This window comes from Bipolaris zeicola, assembly GCF_000523435.1.
Source record: "Bipolaris zeicola 26-R-13 unplaced genomic scaffold scaffold_27, whole genome shotgun sequence".
Lineage (NCBI taxonomy): Eukaryota > Fungi > Ascomycota > Dothideomycetes > Pleosporales > Pleosporaceae > Bipolaris > Bipolaris zeicola.
Genome location: NW_006912076.1, coordinates 55,525 through 77,925, shown reverse-complemented (window position 1 = coordinate 77,925; position 22,401 = coordinate 55,525). Strand labels below are relative to the sequence as shown.

The 22,401-nt window shown below is 52.9% G+C and overlaps 6 protein-coding genes across 6 annotated transcripts; 4 read left to right on the top strand and 2 right to left on the bottom strand.

Moving 5' to 3' along the window:
• Nucleotides 1–1,237: 1,237 nt before the first annotated feature.
• COCCADRAFT_2672 (uncharacterized protein) lies at nucleotides 1,238–3,397 on the top strand (the record flags this gene model as incomplete). The annotated part of the gene is made up of 2 exons (XM_007711258.1): nucleotides 1,238–1,958; nucleotides 2,010–3,397. 2 exons carry the CDS (start codon nucleotides 1,238–1,240, stop codon nucleotides 3,395–3,397), a joined length of 2,109 nt encoding a protein of 702 aa, XP_007709448.1.
• A 919-nt stretch (nucleotides 3,398–4,316) lies between these two features.
• COCCADRAFT_34362 (uncharacterized protein) lies at nucleotides 4,317–8,599 on the top strand (the record flags this gene model as incomplete). The annotated part of the gene is made up of 13 exons (XM_007711287.1): nucleotides 4,317–4,349; nucleotides 4,405–4,484; nucleotides 4,538–4,664; nucleotides 4,792–4,858; nucleotides 4,916–5,230; nucleotides 5,297–5,918; nucleotides 6,437–7,280; nucleotides 7,334–7,580; nucleotides 7,680–7,915; nucleotides 7,963–8,109; nucleotides 8,164–8,219; nucleotides 8,277–8,396; nucleotides 8,449–8,599. The coding sequence occupies 13 exons, from the start codon at nucleotides 4,317–4,319 to the stop codon at nucleotides 8,597–8,599; spliced, it is 3,045 nt and encodes a 1,014-aa protein (XP_007709477.1).
• A 2,055-nt stretch (nucleotides 8,600–10,654) lies between these two features.
• Nucleotides 10,655–16,045, top strand: COCCADRAFT_23952 (uncharacterized protein; the record flags this gene model as incomplete). Its single annotated transcript, XM_007711271.1, has 3 exons — nucleotides 10,655–15,709; nucleotides 15,763–15,934; nucleotides 15,990–16,045. 3 exons carry the CDS (start codon nucleotides 10,655–10,657, stop codon nucleotides 16,043–16,045), a joined length of 5,283 nt encoding a protein of 1,760 aa, XP_007709461.1.
• A 990-nt stretch (nucleotides 16,046–17,035) lies between these two features.
• On the top strand, nucleotides 17,036–17,465 carry COCCADRAFT_34360 (uncharacterized protein; the record flags this gene model as incomplete). Its single annotated transcript, XM_007711286.1, has 2 exons — nucleotides 17,036–17,141; nucleotides 17,206–17,465. The coding sequence occupies 2 exons, from the start codon at nucleotides 17,036–17,038 to the stop codon at nucleotides 17,463–17,465; spliced, it is 366 nt and encodes a 121-aa protein (XP_007709476.1).
• A 250-nt stretch (nucleotides 17,466–17,715) lies between these two features.
• On the bottom strand, nucleotides 17,716–19,553 carry COCCADRAFT_88690 (uncharacterized protein; the record flags this gene model as incomplete). Its single annotated transcript, XM_007711305.1, has 3 exons — nucleotides 17,716–18,732; nucleotides 18,786–18,985; nucleotides 19,049–19,553. Coding segments are annotated over 3 exons (1,722 nt in total), but the record flags the coding sequence as incomplete, so codon positions are not given.
• An 886-nt stretch (nucleotides 19,554–20,439) lies between these two features.
• COCCADRAFT_2666 (uncharacterized protein) lies at nucleotides 20,440–22,137 on the bottom strand (the record flags this gene model as incomplete). The annotated part of the gene is made up of 1 exon (XM_007711257.1): nucleotides 20,440–22,137. One exon carries the CDS (start codon nucleotides 22,135–22,137, stop codon nucleotides 20,440–20,442), a length of 1,698 nt encoding a protein of 565 aa, XP_007709447.1.
• Nucleotides 22,138–22,401: the final 264 nt, after the last annotated feature.

Here is a 22,401-nt window from a genome sequence, read left to right as displayed (position 1 = left end):
GACCAATCAACGACATAGGCTTGCTGGCATGGCATGGCGTGTCCGGCCGGGTTGACGTTTGAGTACGGCTGGCGTGCAGGATCAGGCGTCCAGCCATTTGGTGGATCAGCGTGAACGGTTCCTTGGATGTGTTGTATACGAGTCAGAGAGGTGTGGCTCAATCTGGGGCTTGCACTATGGCACAGAGATGGTTTGATGGGTGTCGCATGTGGCACGATGTTGGATGGATTGGATTGATGGTGATGGTGATGGTGATGGTGATGGTGATGGTCGTCGACATGTGTCTTGAGGCGGTGGCGGGGATGAGGTGGCAGGGGTGGAGAGAGCAGGGCAGGTGCAGAGCTGAAAGTACACTATAGACAGTCGCAAGACAGGACATGGTGCTTGAATGCCTGCCATCTTGGGGGGAGTATGCCGATCCCATGGCGGTTTGGGCGCAAGCGTATCGGACTGCAGCTCGGAAAAAGGATCGAGTGGGTGCGTGCGGCGATCAAGGGATCCAGAATGCGCCGCCAGCGGCCTGCAACGTCGGCGGGTGGCTGTCTAGCAGCAGTCTCGTGCTCTGCATTACGCATCCCTCTGCAGTGTCAAGGCGGCGTTTGTAGAGTACTTACTTACATCTTGGTGGAGGCGTATGTAGGCGTATGCTTGGGTATAGTGGTACACATGGAGGTGCACTCAAGTGAGGTGTAGAGTATAGTAGGCCCGACGCCACCACCCCCAGATTGCGTGCAGTAAGTAGGATGAGGGGGGACGGGGCGTCGAATGCCTCCCGGCTGGCCCTTGTTCCGCCCACGGCACTCATCTACCTTTCATCTACGGCGCTGCACACAAATGTCGGCTGTAGCCTGTCTGTCCCAGCCAATGCCGTCGTCGCCGTCGTCGTCGCATTGCAAGCTGCGAGGAATGGGGTGGAAGGCCGCTGTTGCCCAGCCATGCATGGCGGCGATGGCGGCGGCAAAGGGGCAAAGCGGACTAGAGCGTGCTTCGAAGCCTGGGTATCTCGGCTCAGATTCCCCAGGGTCCTGCCAATCTGCATCAACACTACTCCGTAACTCTCTCTTTTGCCCGGCTGTCTCTCCGTTGCCTCTTCTTCCTCCTCTCCATTCCTTCGTGACGCCACTGGGCACAAGCAATGTCGCTCAGTGATGCTGTGCCCTGCAAATCATCGTGGTTGAGTGGCCTTTGTTGCCCCCTCGGACAAGCCGCCTCGTAGTACGCTTCTTAGACACGGATCATGGTTGCTTCGCTGAGCCGTCGCGGCTTCATCTCGACAATATGCCTTCTCCTCGCCGCCACGCTACTGCTGCCCGGTCTCGCCGCCGGCTATGAACAGCAAAACATCACCGAAACCCCCAACTACAAACTACTCCCTGGTGTCGCGTCGGTCCCAGCGCCCCTCTCTGTTGCGCCCGCCCAGGACTGGATGGGAATTGACGGCGCATGGAACACGTTCTTCCTGCGCATAGGCGACCCTGGCCAACCCGTGCGAGTCCTGGTTTCCACCGCCAGCCAGCAGATCTGGGCTGTCAATTCCCTCGCTTGCATCGTCAACGTCACCGATCCTACCACGGGCAACATTACCGCATTCAACGTCCTGAATCAAGACTGCCAGGAAAGTCGTGGCGCCTTGTACAACACCACTCTTTCCAAGACCTGGCAAGAGAAGGGGTACTACCAACTATGGATTGAAAGAAACCTAGGCCTCACAGGCAATGGCCAGTATGGCTTTGACTCGGTCGAACTGGGAATGAGGGGCGATGCAGGCCCGCCCGTCGCCAATACAACAATCGGCACATTGGTCACATCAAACTTCTGGCTCGGCCACATTGGTGTGCATACGAAACCCACAAACTTTTCTGCCTTTGAAGATCCTGTTCCAAGTTACATCATGGATCTCTTCCACCAAAAAAGTATCCCCAGTTTGTCATTTGGCTACACAGCTGGCGCCCAGTACCGTAGGCCTACCCCCCGCTCGCAAGTCGACCATCACTGACACGTACCTGCAGGCGATCAAACCATTCTTGGGAGCCTTACGCTTGGCGGGTACGATGCTTCTCGCCTTATCCCCAATGACCTCACCTTTATCTTTGCCCCAGACAACGAGCGTGAGCTGGTTGTCGGTCTGCTTGGTTTGACTGCCAATACTGCAAGCCAGAAAGACATTGATCTCTTAAGGGGCGACAACGTCACCCTGTTCATTGACTCGACTGTCGCAGAGCTCTACCTCCCTGTTGAGATTTGCAAAGCCTTTGAAGATACGTTTGGACTGCGCTATAACGAGACCACCGATCTCTACCTCGTGGATGATGCTCTTCACCAAACCCTCTTGTCACAAAACCCTAGCGTGACCTTCACCCTTGGACAACAGTTTAGCAGCCGTGCGACTGTGCAAATTACCCTGCCTTATGCCGCCTTCGACCTAGAGGCATCCGCACCCTATAGGGGACTGCAAGAAAAGACAAGATATTTTCCTATTCGACGAGCCAATGTGTCGGACAACTGGGTACTGGGGAGAACTTTTTTGCAAGAGGCGTACTTGACGGTGGACTGGGAGCGCCAGAATTTCACGGTATCCGCTGTCGACTGGACTTTTGGAAAGGCACCACAGATACTCCCAATTGTCTCACCTGCCTACTCGGTTGCTCGGTCCAAGACCTCTCCAAGCAAGCCCCTGTCCCCAACCGCAGTCATTGGCCTTGCAGTAGGAGGAGGGTTTTTCTTTGCCTTGATCATGTGCGCCGTTGGGTTGTGGTTTTGGCGTCGACGCAATCAACGAAGACTGAAGGCGATTGAGGCGAAATATCAAGCCCAAGTTGCAGAAGCTGCCAAGAATGTAGAGGGACCTTCGGCTTTAGCAACACGTAGCAGCACGGAGGGAAGGACGGCTATTTCAATGGCCGAATTATCCAGTGATACCCCTGATAATAATCACCAAACTGGTTCGAACACGCAAGAGAAGGGCCTGATGATGGTTAGTGAAGCCGATGGCGCAGAAAGACAAATCTACGAGATGCCTGGCGACATACCGGTCCGCCAGGAAGCCGACGGGCGCCAGCTATCAGAGAAAGAGTCCATGGTAATACGCGAAAGGATATATAACGGAGTGGATCCGAGTGGAGCACCAGATGTGGCTCAGGAACCTCGACAGAGACTTGCACCCATCTCTCCTTCCGAGGTTTCCATGGTGAGCAGTCAGCTCCCACCCGGGAACGTGTCGCCCACTACCCCGCGAACGCCACGCGACGGTGCTCTCTTGGAGACTCCGAATCCATTTCTGCATCCGCCGCCATACCGCCCACGCGACGGCAGGCGCACGGGGACAGATGAGGCACCCATCTCGCCGTTGGAAGATTCAACGGAGGCGTCCCGGCGGCGGTTTTCTTACGAATCATGAGCTGCAAAAGCTGAGCATTTAGCGACAAAAAACGCACATCTATACATGACGACAGGAGTTTTTTTGTTTGGCACACTTGGTTGGGCATTTCTCAATTAGTGGTACGCGATGCGGATACTGCCAGGGAAACGGTGTTTGGGGCTACGGGGCATACTTGATACCTGCGTGATTCGGGCATGCGAATGCGGAACACGCACATGGATGGAGGGAGGATATTTGAAGGTGGCTGACAAGGCAAGACTGCCAGTGAATCGGTGCTGTGTCTATATATACCCTTTGTTGTCTTGTTTTATTTTTTTATATAGTAATGCCATTGGATGCGCGAGGCCTACGCGCTTACGTACCAAAGCCGCCCATGCCGCTCCCGCACCTCGGCCCAGGAAGCAGGGCAGGGCCCAAGTGGGTTTATGTGCAGCCACAGCAAGACGGCAACGGGAGCTGGATGTAGCGGCCCACAGTGCTGATTACACAGTCTTACTGTAGGGCAGTGCGGATGCAGCGGTCTGAGCAGCATGGCCATGTGCTGCGCCTTGCCTGTTGCAGGCAGGCTGAACCCCTCGTCAGCGCTGCGACTGGAGACCAACCCCACCAAGCCGTTACGGAGAAGGCGAAGGGGGGCACAGCACGACCGCTTTTCTGCCTTGCCGCATCCTCAATCGCCTTCCGCATACTTCAACTTTCCCGGTGAAGAGCCTGCGCCCTCGTTCAGCGTTCCACCGCCTGCACACTCGCCACAGCCGCCGCCCCGCTTTGTTCGCAGCAGCAGCACTCCTGTCATCACATTGGCCGCGCGCCTAGCCTTGGGCCATATCTTCTGCCTGCCGCCTGCCATTCTGCCTACTTTGTGTTCCAACTTCTGCATCCACCTCGAGCGCGCCATCTCCTTTACTCTCCCCTAAACTCTCCACCTACCGCCATCATGGGCGACCTGGCCAACCGCAAAGTGTTCAAGGTACGCACATGTCTCCACCATGCCGCCCCTCGGGATCCGTACTCACGCCTTCCAGGTCTTCAACCAAGAGTTCATTGTCGACGAGCGCTACAATGTAACAAAAGAACTCGGACAAGGTGCCTACGGCATCGTATGGTGCGACGACAGCGACGCCGCCCTACTCCATCCATGCTGATTGTGACCTGCAGTGCGGCTACCAACAACCAGACGGGCGAGGGCGTAGCCATCAAGAAGGTCACCAATGTCTTCAGCAAGAAGATCCTTGCCAAGCGTGCCCTGCGCGAGATCAAGCTGCTCCAACACTTCAGAGGTACGGTGACTACACCCGTCCCAGCTGACAATGCTAACTTCTTGCAGGACATCGCAACGTAAGACAACCCCACTTCAGCACACGCGCCTCTCCCCATATCCTCTCGATACGATACTAAGCCTTGTCGCACAGATAACATGTCTCTACGATATGGACATTCCTCGCCCTGATAACTTCAACGAGTGCTACCTCTATGAGGGTACGGCATACTTACTCTTACCTCCCCCCTTGTAAGACGGTGCTGATATTGGTGCAGAGCTCATGGAATGCGACCTGGCAGCCATCATCCGATCCGGCCAGCCCTTGACTGACGCTCACTTCCAATCCTTCATCTACCAAATCCTATGCGGTCTCAAGTACATCCACTCGGCAAATGTCCTGCACCGAGACCTGAAGCCCGGTAACCTGCTTGTCAATGCCGACTGTGAACTCAAGATTTGCGATTTTGGACTGGCAAGAGGATTCTCCATGGACCCTGAAGAGAACGCAGGCTACATGACCGAGTATGTCGCTACCCGATGGTACAGAGCCCCTGAAATCATGTTGAGCTTCCAGAGCTACACAAAAGCCAGTAAGTCTTTGCATGCACGCCCCACATAACTACCCCACACTTTGAAAGTAAGCTAATTCTGGCTAGTTGATGTGTGGTCTGTAGGGTGCATTCTCGCTGAGCTGCTTGGAGGTAAGCCCTTCTTCAAGGGCCGAGACTACGTCGACCAGCTCAACCAGATTCTGCACTACCTCGGAACACCAAACGAAGAAACCCTGTCGCGAATAGGGTCCCCTCGTGCACAGGACTATGTCCGAAATCTGCCATATATGCAGAAGATGTCATTCCAATCTCTCTTCAAGAACGCAAACCCCGATGCGCTTGACCTGCTAGACCGCATGCTTGCTTTCGACCCATCTAGCCGCATTTCAGTTGAGGAGGCCCTGGAGCACAGGTACCTGCAAATCTGGCATGACGCATCCGATGAGCCTTCATGCCCAACGACTTTTGACTTCCAGTTTGAGGTCGTCGAGGAGATTCCAGAGATGAAGAAGATGATTTTGGATGAGGTCAGCCGTTTCCGCCAGATGGTTCGCGTACAGCCCGGTGCAGGCGCCGGTGCAGCCCAGGCCCCTCAGGTCCCGATACCCAACAACTACGACCGTACAGGATATGAGGAGCCAAGGCCACAGGAGGCATTTAACCAGGGTGGGTGGAATGGCAGTGATCTCGAGCGCGATCTTCAAGGACTGGACGGCCGAATGCGATAGTTAAAGTCGGATAAAGTATCATTGGGTGCAAAAGATTTTCTCGGTGGCTCAAGCGTGTAAATGTGGGAACAGTTTGGGTACATCCGGCCCTTGTGTAATTTCTTGTGATATGCAACCTTTCATTCCTTCACACATGAGTTCCAAATACACTGTAATTCTCTAGGCGACTCTTCTGTCAGCTCATAATCGGGTCTTACCAAATCTCAGCAACCAGATTTCGTTTGTATCAAAGGAATCCTATGAACATTCACGGATGAGTGCTATGCTGTAGATAATTGCCTATGAATGACTAATTCAAATACTCAGTGGCTGTTGATGCTGAGCCAGACGTGAAATCAGTTCGCGTCGGATATGGTCCGTGCACATACCAGGGTCCTCTAGCGCAGTAACTTTTTCGGTTCTGAGAACTTTTGGCCTTGCGCTCCAAGTCGAACTTTTTTTCGTGTCCTTCTACCACATTTCGGACAACGCACGAATTGACGATTTCCACAATGTCGCCCGCCGCGGTCGAGTCGAGTAACAAGAGAAAGCGATCTCACAAGAGCAAGAAGAGCGCAGAAGCAGCAGCGGCACCGGCGCATAATGGCGTAGAGAAGGCGCGCAAGAAGGCACGCAAGGCCAAGGAAGTCGAAGCTGTTATGGAAGAGCCGGCTACTGCAGTTGCTTCCGCACAGGAAGACAGCGATGAAGAGGACGTCGAAAACCAAACTGAATCTAACAAGGACACTGCGGAGGCGACTGCTTCAAATGAGGCCGACGATAATGACGACAGCCAGCTTGCGGATTTGCCCTCTGGCACTGGCAGCAACGCTCTCGATCTGCCCTCCGGTACCACAATGCCGACGCCAAACCCAGTGCGTTTCGAAGAGCTCAATCTCTCTGAGCGTACAATGAGCGCAATCAAGGAAATGGGCTTTGAGAAGATGACGGAAATCCAACAAAAAACAATCCCACCACTACTGTCGGGCAGGGATGTGCTCGGTGCTGCCAAGACGGGCAGTGGAAAGACGCTTGCTTTTCTCATACCAGCCATCGAGATGCTCTCGCAGTTGCGATTTAAGCCTCGCAATGGTACAGGTGTGATTGTAGTGAGCCCAACGCGAGAATTGGCACTTCAGATCTTTGGCGTAGCACGCGAGCTCATGTCGAACCACAGCCAGACGTTTGGTATTCTGATTGGCGGTGCGAACAGGAGCGCTGAGGCGGAAAAGCTGCGCAAGGGATTGAACCTTATTATTGCCACACCCGGAAGACTTCTGGACCACCTCCACAATACCCAGGGTTTTGTCTTCAAGAACTTGCGTTCGTTGATTATCGATGAAGCAGATCGTATTCTGGAAGTTGGATTCGAAGACGAAATGGTAGGGTTCTGCGCAAACCATGGTAGATGTAACATGTGCTAATTTGTCGACAGAGATCTATCATCAAGATTTTGCCAACCGAGCGTCAGACGATGCTGTTCTCCGCTACGCAAACGACAAAGGTCGAGGACCTTGCACGGATATCGCTCAAACCAGGTCCTTTATACATTAATGTCGACTACAGAGCAGAGCACAGCACAGTGCAAGGGTTGGAGCAGGGCTATGTCTTGTGTGATTCAGACACGAGATTTAGGTTGCTGTTCAGCTTCCTAAAGAAACGGTATGTAGTCATGACAATCTGTGTTTTTGCAAACTTTACTAACTGGGCGTAGTACGTACTCATTCTTGTGGAGAAGAAATTTTGCAGTCACCCAGGCCTGTACTAACACATGTGTGCAGATCAAAAGAAGAAAGTCATTGTGTTCCTGTCATCGTGCGCGTCGGTTGATTTCTACAGCGAACTTCTCAACTACATCGACTTACCAGTGCTCGGTTTACATGGCAAGCTCAAGCAGCAAGCACGCACCAACCGCTTTTTTGAGTTTGTGAATGCCCAGAGTGGTACGCTCATTTGTACCGATGTGGCAGCACGAGGTCTCGATATTCCCGAAGTTGATTGGGTGATTCAGTTTGATGTAGGTATTTTTTGACCGAGCAGGCTTGCGCAAGCTAACATTGTCAGCCTCCGGATGATCCTCGGGACTACATTCACCGAGTTGGACGAACAGCAAGAGGTGCCAATGGCAAAGGCAGGAGCTTGATGTTCTTGCTGCCGTCAGAGGTCGGCTTCTTGAAGTTGCTCAAGGAAAACCGGGTGCCGCTAGTTGAGGTAAGCAGTTGATGAAGCGAATGAAACCAGGCGGGTATTGACGTGTGACGCTAGTTTGAACTCCCTAGCAACAAGATTCTCAATATCCAAAGCCAACTTGAGGCGTTGATGTAAGTGTTTGCGCGGACTTTGTTACCACAGTGCAGAAGGGACTAATCATTGCACAGATCCAAGAATTACTACCTCAATAAGAGTGCCAAAGACGGTTATCGATCCTACCTGCAATCATATGCCAGCCACAGCTTACGTTCAGTGTTTGATGTGCACAAGCTAGATCTTGTCAAAGTGTAAGGCGACCCACAAATATTTTACTGGTTAGGCACTGACAGCGTGATGCAGGGCCAAGAGTTTTGGGTTCTCGACACCGCCACGCATCGACATCAGCCTCGGAGCGAGTTTGAGTCGCGACAAGAAGGTCGAAGGACGAAGAGCATACGGCAGCCAGCCGCAACAGGCACGAAGACCGATGAAGCAAGGAAGGAGGTTTTGAGGGGATGAGAAAAGAGAGAGAGAGAGGGCATTGACGGGAGTTTGGCGTACCAAAATACTATGCTGCGTGTGCACTGCTTTGGGGGGTCATAGCTGTACTTTGACTATTCAATGCCAACAATGAGACTGGTTCTGAGAAACGCTTGGGGTTCGTGTTCCTGGAGGTCATGCCGGGGCAGAGGGTGTGATAGGTGGACGTGGACTTGCAAGTAAGTATGCAGGTATACTAAGGACTGTATGAAACATGAGCTGCAGGTAGGGTGCATGGTGCAGTAGTCGCAGCAGCTGGGCATGGACTAAGCGATGACATGAATAAGGAGTTAGCGGGTTTGGTTGGGCAAAGGACAAATTTTCTCACGCTCGCAAACTGCCAGTTCACCGTGGCTTGTATGCACGAAGACGACATTGTTGTCCTGGATAGAGGACTTCTCCAACATGACTTGCTGAGAGGACGGGATGCCCCCCCCCCCCAAGACAGCCCTACGCAGATGCCCAAGATGGGCAGATGGGACTGGGCCGGCATGGGTGATGCGCTGGCAAGTTGGGCAAGGGTGCGTTTCCAAGGGTGTGGAGCCAATCAGGACGGGTAGGTCGAGAGGACTGAGCAGACGGATGCGGCCGTCCGTGGGCGGGTTCGGCATAATCACCCCTGGTAACCAGCCGGGTAGGCAATTCACCTACCATGTAGGCTAATGGCCCTAGCATCTAGACGGCCAAAACATGACGATATGGAGACATTCTGGCGGTGAGCGAGGCAGAGGCAGAGGCAGAGCGGCCAGAGGGAGAAGGGAAAAGGGCAATGGGACAGACAGATGGGAGCAGACGCTGAGGCCAGCAAAAAGGACAAGCAAAGCAACAGGTGAGCGTGTTTCGGGGCAGAGCGAGGGAACAAGAATAGAAGCGAATTAGCGGCGTGGATTTGCTTTTGGAGGGTTACCGACCAGCCATCTTTTACACGGCAATGTGCCGTCGTGAGGCTGGTATTCGTCGGCGGCACGGGGGTTTGGCCCAGCGCATGCTCAACGGCGGCCACGAGGGGTTTTCAGGCACACTGTCTGGCCCTGTTGCGCGTCTGGTGGTGGCTGGGGGCGTAGCGACAACAGCACCGAGGTGAGGTGAGGTGACAGGATGCATCCCAGAACGAGAGAGAGGATAGATTAGTCGGGTAGTGGTGTAGGACGCAGCGCCCGTCACATACGCTGGTCGTGACCAACAATGCCCTGGCGCGTATTCTCGTCTTCTCTTGCTTGACTTGATTGATCCCCCGTGCCCATGACGACGGACGACGATATGCCCATTCCCGCTTGTTCTTGAATCCTCCTCTCCCCGCCACCCCAAAGAGCAGCGCCTCACCACGACGGCCTGTTAGCGCCGACCAGGATTCGGTGCTAGAGAGGCCTTGACCCAGCTTTCTCTCCACCACAGCTGGGGACTTTGTTCCTACGCCAGCAGCCTCTCCGCCAGCTCCCAGCGAGCCTGCAGCGCCATTGTTAACCTGCACGACACTCGCGGTCTGCGCCTCTTGGTGGTGTCGGTATGTCCTGACCCTCCCATACCCCCCTCTCCACCGCCTCGTTGCACTTGTTGTCCAGTCTGGCCCAGCCTTGTCCTCGTCGCTCCCTCTCCTCCCTCGCTGGCCTTTCTCCCTCTTTGCTCCTGCAGCTGTCGCTGCTCAGCTACTAACACGTGCGCCCCCCCAGCCTTTCGCTACGACACGCCGGCGCTCAGCTCGCCCTCGTCGCAGAGCGTCGCCTGCCACCGAGCTGCCTCGCATAGCCGGTGTATGAACACACACGCCTCGCCGCGCTCTCTGCTATGAATTAGCCGCTCTTGCACCATCCATCACCTTGTGCTGTTGGCGCCCGAGCGTGCTTCCCGTCACCTAGGTAGCACCAGGTACCCTTTGCGCTCGCGCAAACCAGTGACTGCCACCATCCGGTCCTGCACCCACCCCAAACATCGCACTACCCTTCTCTCTCCCAAGTATTCGAGGAAAACGGTGCCGGGCATGTCTTCGCTCACCCACCCCACCTTCTAGGAATCTTCAGATTCTACGATGGGTTTTGACAACGACAAATATCCTCTTCCGGCTCCTACTGAATCTTCGACTCTTGATTCCGCAGACGAATCCATCCACATTGACGACATTGACACCAACGTTTCCACAAACGTTTCCAACCGCACCGACAGAACTTCCTACTCTGTCCCCGACGACGGCACCCCCATTACCATCAACACCACCACTCCTACCAAGCCCCACGGCGGCGGCACCCTCCACAAAAAGTTTCCTTCGCAGACATCGCTGCTGATTGAGTACTTTGACACAGGGTCGACCGACGGACAGGACCAACGTCGTGCAAGTGTACGCGTACGGATCACTCCTTCTTCCCGCAAGTCCAAGAAAAACCTCGCGAACGATCACATTCAGATCTCCCAAGCCTCTCGCAACCATCGTAAGCCCTCCTCCACCCGGCGCATCTCGCTCGCAAGTGAGTCCCGTGACGAGCTTATCGATACCCGCAGCGTTGTTTTTTCCGATATCTCGGCCCTCCCGCCCGAGAACACCTCGTTTCTGCCCAGCTTCGCCGACGACGACGACAGCGACGGCGGCCGCTACATACCTGTTCCATCCGACATCTCGTCTATGCCCACAGACAGCATGACGGGCGCTACGGAAATTCTCCCACCAGCCCGGCGAAGGAGCCGGAGCATAGAGCGGGACGCTGTTACCGACTCAATGGTTTCCGAGGCCATCAAGGATACCTTGAAGGCTCCTAGAGAGCAACGCAGCAGGAGCCTGAGCAAAGATCGCATCACCCAGCGTGTAATGGAGAAACTCCAACAGCAGGCTGCCGAAGGCAACCTCTCCTCCAAATCCAAAGAAAGATCCTCAAAGTCAAGAGAAACCTCTAGACGGAGAGACGATGACCTCTCCTCGTCGCGCAAGTCGCATCGAAGGAGAAGCAAAGACGTTGAACGTGTTGGTGGCGTTAGTGGTACCGAATCCAGTGTGCTCTCATCAAACATTGACCGCCGCTCTGTCGTTTCTGGAACTTCCTCCATCAACAACCCAAAACTGCTCGCTACAGTCGAGGATGCCATCAAGCGATTGATCCTTCCTGAATTGAATGCACTCAAAGAAGAGAATCGCACATCGCGGAATGTCGACAAGTTCGAGCGTTCCAACCGCGACAGCACAACTCTGTATGAGCCCGCCGAGTCTACCAGCTCGCGCGACCCCTCCAAGCGACGTGTGTCCAAATCATCCAGCACACCTAAGCTTCACAGCAACAAACCCAAGGTCACTCTCAATAGAGACAACGATGACCCTGCAATCACACTGACCGGCACATCAAGCCGTAAGAGTGATCGGCGATCTAGCCGAAGCTCCATTTCGAGCTTCGCGGAGTCGACTACCAGAGAGGAAAAGTCCCACCGGAGAAAGAGTAGGGACAAGGAGGGCTTGTCTCAGCGGGAATCGGCCCTACTTTCGCTCGCTGGAGCTGGCCTCACCACCGCCGCTCTAAAGCACCACACATCACGTGAAGAAAAGGAAGAAGAACGCAAGCATCGAAAACACCGCTCCTCTCGCAGCATCAGAAGTCGGTCGGAAAGCGTATCTGATAGTTTGCATGAGGAGAAGCGACCCAAAGAGCTCGTTCCACCACTACCATTCAACCAAAGTGAGATGATAGGAGGGTCTGAGCTCACTCGGGATTCCATTCTCTCTGCTGAGACCGAGACCAAAGAAAGACCAGAGTCAAGGTCGTCTGCGAGCACTGGAATTTCGGGAACAGGCGCTGAGACTCCTCTCCAACAAGTCCCTCGAGGTTTCGCCTCGCCTTCACCTCACACGCCGAGCCGCACTCCCAATGCATTGCAGCAGAATCTTGGTTCAGCCCACAGCAATCGCTCTACTGGCGAATTTCGTCAGTCAACCCCCAAGAGCGAGCGCAGCTATACCTCGCGACAGAAGGAAGCCAATGATGCAGGTTTATCCGCTGCTGCTGCTGCTGCCAAAATCCGTGCGATTGAACAGTCTCAGTCTCAAGTGTCAAAGTACGAGATTGAAAGTGACACACAGTCGGGACGCGGTGTCAGTCCGATCCAAAGCGAGGCTAGTTATCGTGGCGACACTACCAACACTGGTTCTCCCCGAAGATTTCACTCCATTCGTAGCGGGCCATCTGTATCATCGCTCGGTGACCATTTCGAACGACGACAGTCCGGCCTTTCTATCGCTTCGTTGGATTCAACAGCAAGTACAAAAGCTGCGCGAACTCGTAAACGACCACAGGGTGTCACGCTCGAAAGCAAGAAATCCATACTTAACGAGCCAAGCACTCCGACCGACACCAAGGAGTTCTTTGAACGTAACCATAAGAAGAACGAGCAATATCGGCGTGAACTGGAGGAGAACCCTCTGACACCACCGCCTGTAAATTACAACCGCCTGACCCAGTACACTGATGACAGCGTGGGAGGACCCGACCTCAACCTCGACCGGGATCCGAAACTGGCCCAAGACATCCGCAAGGTTGGCTCGATTCCTGAATACATTCACACTCCACTCGCCGTGGAGTCTGCTGTAGCCTCCCTGTACGATCAAACTGAACTTAGTGTCCGCTCTTCAAAGGCGTCAAGCCCATTGAAGAAAAGCACGCTATCTCAAGTCAGCACCAATCCTGCTTACGTACAGACTGACAATGTACCTGCTGGTCAGAGATGGGCTGCAATTCGCGACAAGGCTGAAGCACTGTCACAGGGGAACAAAGTCGAAAACTCTCCAAAACAGAGCATTCCCCGCGAGGATTCTCCTAGGCAGAGTATTGCTGAATCCGAGGACGTCGAATCGATTGACGAAGCACCTCGGATGCATCACAGTGCTTTCCCAGTAGGCCAAGATGACATGCCTGAAATTGGATACGGCTTGGACGATCAATCCGACGTGACGACCAATCCCTCAATTATCCAAGGACCTATTGGAGGAGGAAAAGGCTACCGCGACCATACCGATGAGCTGCTTGACATGCAAGAGGAGCGAGAACGCACACCTACCTCGTTCGCCAAGGGTGCTCATCTCCAGCGACATGAACAGCCAAGCCCAGCCACTTTTGATGATGAGCGCCAGCCCACTGTGGAAGATGACTATGATCATCCCTATCCAGGTGAGACACAATACGAACAGGCGGACTACGCGCAGAGTACGCGCACTCCTTTGTCAGGCCAAACCGGCTGGAAAGACGAGGGTTACCAGTCGGCTAACCATGGTGAAGGCTACACGCCTCAAAACCGCAAATATTCCAAGATGTTTGAGGATGATTTTGGCGACGATTACGATGGCATGGCCCTCGGAGAAGATGCCTTTGGTGCGCCTAGAGGCAAACATGACCGGCAAGTCAGCGGCAACTCTCATGGCATCGACTCACCACTCTACGATGCGGCTACCGGCAAGGGCATTGACCATATCCAATCCAAGGACATCGTTGCGCTCATGGATCACCTTACCGTTCGCGATGCCCAGCGCAATGCTCGTGACACCGAAATCCTGGTCACACTTGTTCGTAGCGCGGCTGAGATGCGCACTCAGTTGGACGACCTGAAGCAGTTCATCAAGGTTCAAGACAATATGATTATGAACACGACTGACAAGCGAGTCAATCTTGCCGAACAAAGAATCCTGGGTGGCCCTCGTCCACAGCCCGTTACACCACCTCGCTTCAACCGCAACCACTCTGAGGAGGAGATTGAGACTAAGAAGAAGAGCGTCTTTAGGCGTGCTCTGAAGGGTCTAAGCGCTGGCAAAGGTGATGGCGACATCAAGCACATTGAAGCCATGTTGGTTCAACTGCTTGGTGAAGTCGAGGGCTTGAAGCAGGTCAATCAACTGTCTCTAGACCAACAACAGCAACATCAACATCAACAACAAGAAACTGCTCGAACAAACAGTATGACTTCGCTCGAGAACCGCCGACAGAGTGGCGACGCGGGTTATGAGCCAGAGGGTCGCGCCAACACTGCCGAGTCGCCAAATCAGTCTGGGTATTTCTCCATTCCTTCTTCCTCCAGGCGCATCCAGGATCTTCACTCTGGTTATGACGTTGGCCCAACAACCCGTATCAGCACGGTGCGAGAAGAGAGTGACGAGGAGTATGATGAGCGTTCGCCAGGATACGAGAATACTGAGCGAATGACAACACCCACTCAAGAAGCTTTCCAGGAGAAACGCGCATCTCTTGGAACTCCACCACAAGCTTCGAGGGCAGCACGAGACTCACGAGACTCACGGGACTCGCGAGAACTGCAGAGCCAGGAGAACACACCAAAGCGCAAGCACAAGTCCAACTCGTCATCAATTTTTGGCATCCCCAAGATTTCGCGATGGTCCAAGACAACTGCCTCGACCAACCCCGAGAGCCTGCCACGCAACAGTGGATCTGGAGATAAGCGACCTTTCTCCGCTCATTCAATCCACTCAAGGTCGTCTTCGCAAGATGACTACTATGACGAGGAGGAGCCCTATGCGCAGCATGCCGATGACAGGCTCCGCTCTAACACGTCTCTCGCTAGAGAAGACCAAGGTTCCATCCGCTCCGTTCGCTCTCCTTCGCCTCTGATTCCAGAGGAGAACGCGTACGAGATGGAGGACCCCAAGTACCAGGCTCATCGCAACTCGCTGAACCTGCAGCATCCTCAGCCACGACCCGGTCCTACTGGTCGTCATCAAAACAACCTGGAGACTCAGGCGCAGATCTTCCAGCCCACCAACCGCTCGAGCATCAGTTCTCCTGATTTCGACCAATGGGGCAGCATGCCTTCGCTAGCTCGCAACCGCCTCTCTGGCATGTCAGCTCCCCACGCCAGCAACCTTTCTCCGATTTCATCGGACGGTAGCTACAGCCAAGTTTCTGAGCACCAAAATGGCTCAGCTCGCCAGCCCAAGGCAATGGATGATGGGCCACTCATGCCTCCACAGCAAACCCTTGCTGGTTACGGCCAGACGAGGCAAATGTACAGCTCACCAAATGAGTTTGGCAGTCAAGGTGCCTTGACACCACTCGCACCCATCGCCGAGGTGCGTTATTCGCTCGAGACCGATAGGGGCCACCGCGTAAGTTAAGCTCGCTCATCTCTACAGAGAGATGGATGCTAACCTACGTAAAGATGACGCCCACTGCCTCGTCTCGCGCGAGTTCTGCAAGCCTCCGTACCATGAGTGACTTGAGCACACCACAGCGCAAGATCACCGGCCCTAGGGCCATGGGAAGCAGGAGCCCACAGCCAAACAGCCCGCTGCAGCATTCAGACACCGTCGTCCGAAGGAAGCCTATTGAGGGTAAGTTTAACTTGTTGACGAACTTGTCGAGGAGCAGTGCTGACGAAGAAAACAGATGACTTGGAGTCTCTCGAGAGCTACCGCAGCAGTCTTGACTCTGAGATCTTCTAGGCGAATGATCGAAAGCCCGGCGCCCTACTTAATAGCATCAAGCACTCTGCAATTGGATGCTGGGCCAGAAGTGATGACAAGAATGGCAAATCACGATTTTCACGTCATAACCGTGACAAGATGAAGGCACGGCAGCAGTCCCGGCTTCGGCATGTTACTTTTGCTGAAGAGAATGGGAAGTAATGGATTTGGGGAAGGACGAATGGCGGGGGGCTGGTTCTAAAAGTCTCACAAAATATCTCCTTGGTTAGGTGTGGCTGTTCGTTCGTTTTTAACATAATTTTCGCATTATATCAGCTTGCGGGCATGGCGTCTTCTAGCGAGCGAAATTTTTACATAGCACTGCAACGACAAAGAGTATGAAGTCAACGGGAGTCTCGAAGTGATTCATGATGAAGGGATGACCAACTTCATGCTTTAACGAGAGATGAGGAGTTTTTCTGGGTGTGTATAGCGGTACCAATATATCATGTTACGATGGGAATGACTTTGTTTTAATGAGTGATGATGGTGTTGTGGTGAGAGAAAGTTGGGTCTTGTGTCATGGTGGTGTCTTTGGTGCCTGAATGTCATCACCACACATACAAATGGAGCAGATGACTACGATAACAACACGACCAGCCAACTCCATGATAACCTTTCTATGTACCCCCGCAATATAGATCGCCCATCAGTCACCTACTACAAGTCAAAATTTCCCCGCTACAACGATGATCATAAGTCTTCGGCCCGCACTTATGAGGTCGCTCTGACATCATATCAAAGCGTCCCACACCACACCACACCTTTGCATCATTATGCGCATCATGCCTAGCCTCTGAGAAGAATATAAAACAGTTTCTACATACTTGTAAATGTCTCCCTGAAAACCTCCTCACCTTACTCCATCCAAAATCAACTGTTTGATATCTACCAATCCTCTATTCTATCACTTATCCTCTTACAATTAACGCAATTGAGAAGAAGAGAGATAAAAAAAATAAAGCAACCATGCCTGAAGCCTACAAAAACAAAGACCTAAACGACATTGCCCACAAAGCAGAGCAAGACGCAAACAGCCACGCTGCTAAACACGGGCATACACATGGTGATTCCAGTACATCCTCTCCCCCTTCCTTCCCCTCCCCCAATTTCCCTCATCTAACCACGGACAACTCTAGCAATCGACTCAGGCATCGACTCCGCCGCCGCCGAGAAAAACTTTGCCGGCGCAAACGTAACATACGGTTCCGCAGCCAGCGGTAGCGGTAACAACCGCGATATCCCGCCTGAAGAGGGCGGCGAGGTGGGGAGGAACGGGGAGGTTACAAAGGCGGGGGATTTTGCGAGGGGAGGAGTGGGGGCGCCGGAGAGGAGGGATGAGACGTTTGCGAGGACGCATGGGGGTGACGATTCGGTGAGGGATAATGTTAGGAATTGATGGGGGAGGGCGGGGGATGAGACTTGCTTTGAGTGTTTGTTGATATAGTAGTCTTGGACTGTTTATGTGGTTCGAGGTTGAATTTGGTGCATGTCTAGTTTTTGTTGGTTATGAATTTGAAAAAAAAAAATGAAATGTCGAAGCTAGAGAAAAATTTATTGTACATGTGCAAAGAAACGTAACTTTTTCGGTTTCGAAAAGAAGTAGAATAAATGGTGCGGATGACTGCTTTGCTACCAGAGAGTGACTCTCAATATTGGTCTGCTAGTCCTACAAGGTCATTCTTGTGGAAGTCTGGTACTAAATCGTATCTAGATGAAAAGACATGCTCGTGTCTCGAAGTTGATGTGGTCGTTCGAGGGCTTGAAGTCAGGTGGGGAAGATCTGGGTGTTTTCTCCGGTAGTGTTTGCGAAGGGCATCTGATCGCTGAAACAGCTGTCCGCAATGAGAACAAGAGAGTTCAGGTAAGCTCCGATGCTTTATTCTTATATGCCTCGCACGATTTCCTTTTCGATATACACCGCTGAAAGAAGTGTCGCAATGTAAGCATTGAAGTGGCTCTTGCGTGTTCTCACTTGTCTGGCTTGGCAGCAAAGAAGTGACAGAGTACGAGGCTGGAGGATCAATTGTTCGAACAGTAGATGCGTGCGTTGAAGATCTTTGAGAGTCCTTGGTTCTATCGTCACCCCCTGGATCGAAAGACTCTACTGTCTCAATGTACCTTGAGTGGTTGTAAGGGCTTTTGTCGTCAGAGGCAGACATCCAGTTCCATAGCGGGTGACACATGAATAAATCGGTATGTTCGTCCGCAATCGAGAATTCCGAAAATTCTGTCCATCTCTGAGGTCTAGAACTGCCTACCAGAGTCTCTTTGAGACGCTCAGAGCTGATTCCCTGCTTGTGGTATGAATGTTCATCTTCTCTTATGAGACCTTGTATTTGCAACCGCGCAGTATCCGAGGCGAGAGAAGAGGTTGCTTCAGAGCTCTCTTCGAATATCCCATACCAATTGCTGGGGCTCGCTCGAGTAGCTTCTGAGTTCTCTTGTATTTCATCTAGATCTCTTTGCATATCCCAGTAACACCTGGTAGATGCAGGCGTCCAGGGATCGTGAGACTGAGTATTGAATACGTACCCCAAACCTAGCAACATGTCGTTTTGCTGAAAGCTAGAGAAGCTGCGAGTATGCAAAGGGTCATGTCTAATCTCTGACCATGGACCAGACGACGGACGTTGGTTCATCCAACTGATGATAGACGAGGGATTCTACTAACAATATCAATCAGATATGAAATTTGATAGGCTCAGCTAAGACTTACGTTCTGTGGCTCTGCATCTGATTTAGTATCATCAGAATCCGAATCGACAATGAACCGAGAAGGTGTGGGGTCAGGTATGGCCTCGTTGTGATCCCGTAGGACAGGATGAGAAGCACGAGGCTCTCTATTGTTGTATGCAGCGGATGGGAATGGAATGCTCGCACTAGGCCCGGGGAGTGCGGAAACATTGTCAATCTCTTCTTGGATGATACTTTCAATGCAGTTTTCATGTATGTTCGGCAAGGGAGATGTGTGTGTTTGACGATGTTGAGAGGTCATAACTGCTTCAACTTGGCGATACAGTAGTTCCCATTGCACTTGTGCATTGGCTCCTCTGCGTCCGCGTTTCCGGTTGTTGCAAAGCTCTCCTCTGTAGCCATGTTGAGACTCGAACACCTCCTTGTCAATGAAATCGTCATTGCAGGTGAGACAGAGTTCTAAGAATGTTAATTGGGGTTTCCAACCTCGGCCTGGACGTCGTGTTAAGTGGCGTCGCAACTCCGACATATTCGCACTCTTCACGTTGTTGCATGTGCGTGGCCAGCCATGTCGAGTTTCCGCGACAAACACGGGACAGTCGAACCTACGGCTATTGAGACTCCGACCATGGAACATGGCGTCAATGGCTGTAATCGCAGCCGAACTGAGAGTGTTGGGATGTTGCAAGTCATGCCAGAACAATTCTGCACACACACCAGGCCAAATCACGTTCAGCACCCACACTTCAACGCCGAACCCCGCGTCTAAATAAGAAAGTACCTGATCGATACGCTATAATGGTAGCTTAGTACGGAATCGATGAGGCATTGGTGCCTAGCCATGCAAATACAAAGAATGCGGAAAGCCACTCACATTCAAAGAGTCAAACTGTGCAATGACTTGTAATGGCTGATCTCTGCTGCCTTGTATGGACGGCTCGGACTCGTCGGAAGAAGGACTTTGCTGCATTAGGGGGTCCATGGCGATGGAATGATGGGATCGCTCAAAACAAAATGGAGGACTCTTCTGCTTCGAGACTGAGGGACTCTTCCGAGGAGGGATAGCATGGCTCTTTAAGTCATGCGAAGTCGCCCATCATTGGTGCATATATCGCCTAGTGTAAGGTTGGCTTGCATGAATGCGGGCTTGTCAACATGTAGAGTTGCGGACTTGCGGACTTGTGGACCTATTCAACTGCCTTGTTGCCTGAAAATTGTGAAGCGTGATTGGGTGAGAGATGTGACAGGCAAAGTTGCGCGCTTGGTTGGTACGTAAGATGCTATTATTCGACATGACACGGGCCTGGTGAGTGGGCAAGCAGCCAAGCAGGCCAGTAGCCAAGTAATCAAGTATGCAGCCTGTCATATCAGCGAATTGCCAAATGGACGAGGGCATGCTTGGGTGCATAGTTGCCGAATTGCAGTCTTGCATAGAAATACAATGACGTAGTCACAGCCTGACTACAGTGTAATTGAACCTGAGTAAAGCTTAGCCGCATTCCTACTGTTGTTTCATATACCCATTTTCAAAATTTGAAGTTGCGTTGCCATTAGGCATGATGACCAAGAACGATTATAACGATGCCATGACATAACTAGAAGGGGTATCAACGCAATTCATGCCATAGGCAGAGAACAAAGTACTGCGCCATTCACACACAAACACAACTGAAAAACTATGCCCATACACCAAGTGTCCAACTAGCCCTCTCTCCGCCTTTATTAGCCAGTCCAGGGCCCATGCTCTGTCTCTGTGCAATAACTGAAACTTCCTTTTCACGAGATGCACCTTGCAAGCCATCTTTAAGGTATCTTTCGCGCTCCACCTCGACGATTCCCTTGATGCGTTGCTGAGCAATGAGGCTAGCACCTACCCATGGGCCCAATGTCTCGACGCCTCTGAGAATACCACCCACCAGACTTGCAGGTGGCGGGCCATAGCGAAGATTCATGTGGGCCAATTTCATGTCTATAGCGTCTTGCTCATGCGGTTGGAATGCTGCAGGCACTATTTGTAAAGGATTAAGTGGGTCAAGAGAAGTTGCCACTGTATCCCCGCCCTCTTGTTTACGCATCTCCAAACTCTCCCGGTGGTTACGTAACTTTTCTTCGCGGCGTGCACTTGCTTTTCCATAACTTTTGACTGGATCCCAGCCTCTTGCTTGCGCCAATGCATCCAGCTCCTTCAGTGTACGGGTCTTGATGCCGGGAAGATTTGACACACCGCCGGTGATGATTATGCGTGACATGCACAACCGGCGGACATCGACTGGAAGTTGTACAAGGGTACGGTATATGAGGTGGTGCAGCGGGAGGTCTTCATCGTCGAATTCGCTGATGGACAGCTCTGGTGCAAAGAGAGCCGCATCTGCGGGCTTGGCGAGCGACGCAAAAGGTATCGTAAGTTCTGTCGGAGGCGTATGTTTGGGAAAGGGGATTGTGACGGTGGGTGGTGGTGACTCGATAGCGTCTTCGAATTCTTCAAGCACGGGTGCTTCTCGTGCAGGAAAGTAGACGGTTCTCCGATTCGATCTAGCAATGGGCTTGCACCACCCAACACGGGTGAGAACTTCTTCGACTTCTTCGAAGGACACATCGGCTTTGGGAGCACCAGGCTCAGCATTGTCTAGTTCAGCATTCAGCAGCTTGGCCATCTCTTCGCTAAGCATCTTGCCTGCCCGCACACTGCGCCTTTCAGACACTTCGCGATACTCGTATACTGCCGTGACGAGTGTTTCGGCCCAGCCTATATCCACAATCAGGGCTGAACGTAGTCCTGCTGCCACAGCAGAGAGTACGGGGTTAGACATGAGACTAATGCTCGGGGCTTGGAAGCTCGTGAATAAAACATCCATGATGGTAGAGATGAGTGCATGCGGCATACGAGGCGGCAGGGCTAGCAAGACACGGCGCGGCTTTGTATCCAGCAAGAAGTACTTTGTGTATACCTCGCGCATAGCCCTCTCGAACTTGTCTTCAACCAAGCCCAGATCCACCTTGGTCAAGTCGAGGCGGTATAGCTCATGCCGTTCTCCCCACTCCTCGCCCTTGTTCCTCTTTGGCCTCTTCTGTGTGTATTCCGGGTCCCACTGCCTGTAGTCACCCACCCTCCGCTGGTCTTCAGGCCCGAACGGGAGGGTGCATCGCGGGGCACTTTCTCCAGGGAAGCCCCCACGTACAAAGCGTGAACCGACTTCAATGACGATGAACTCGTCGTCAAAGCGGAACGAGCCACCGGGAGAGCCAAAGGTAGACGAGATGGAGCGGAGGAGCGGGGTTCGCGGGGATTCTCCCAGGTCAGCAAGGCGAGGGGTGTTTCCCCGTGTGCTGCGATTGAGGGAGCTCGAGACTTTGCGTTCGCCGCCAGACGACATGGCGGAGGCGAGGGGTGAGCGCAGTGCAATGGGCCAAGCAGAACACTGGCTTGCATGTGCTGTTGGCAGTCGGGACGTTGCTCTATCCCGGCAAAAGCAGGCTAGCTCGTTCTGGGACTAGCGTTTTGCTGATGGCCCGAGCTCAGGAAAAAGTTCGAGCTGGGATGGATTCTGCACGTCCAGAGCTTGCGACAAACCCCATCGCGACTTCCCACACTCCGTCCAAATCAACCTTCCAGGGCAGTTGCGCTCCGCGAATCGCGA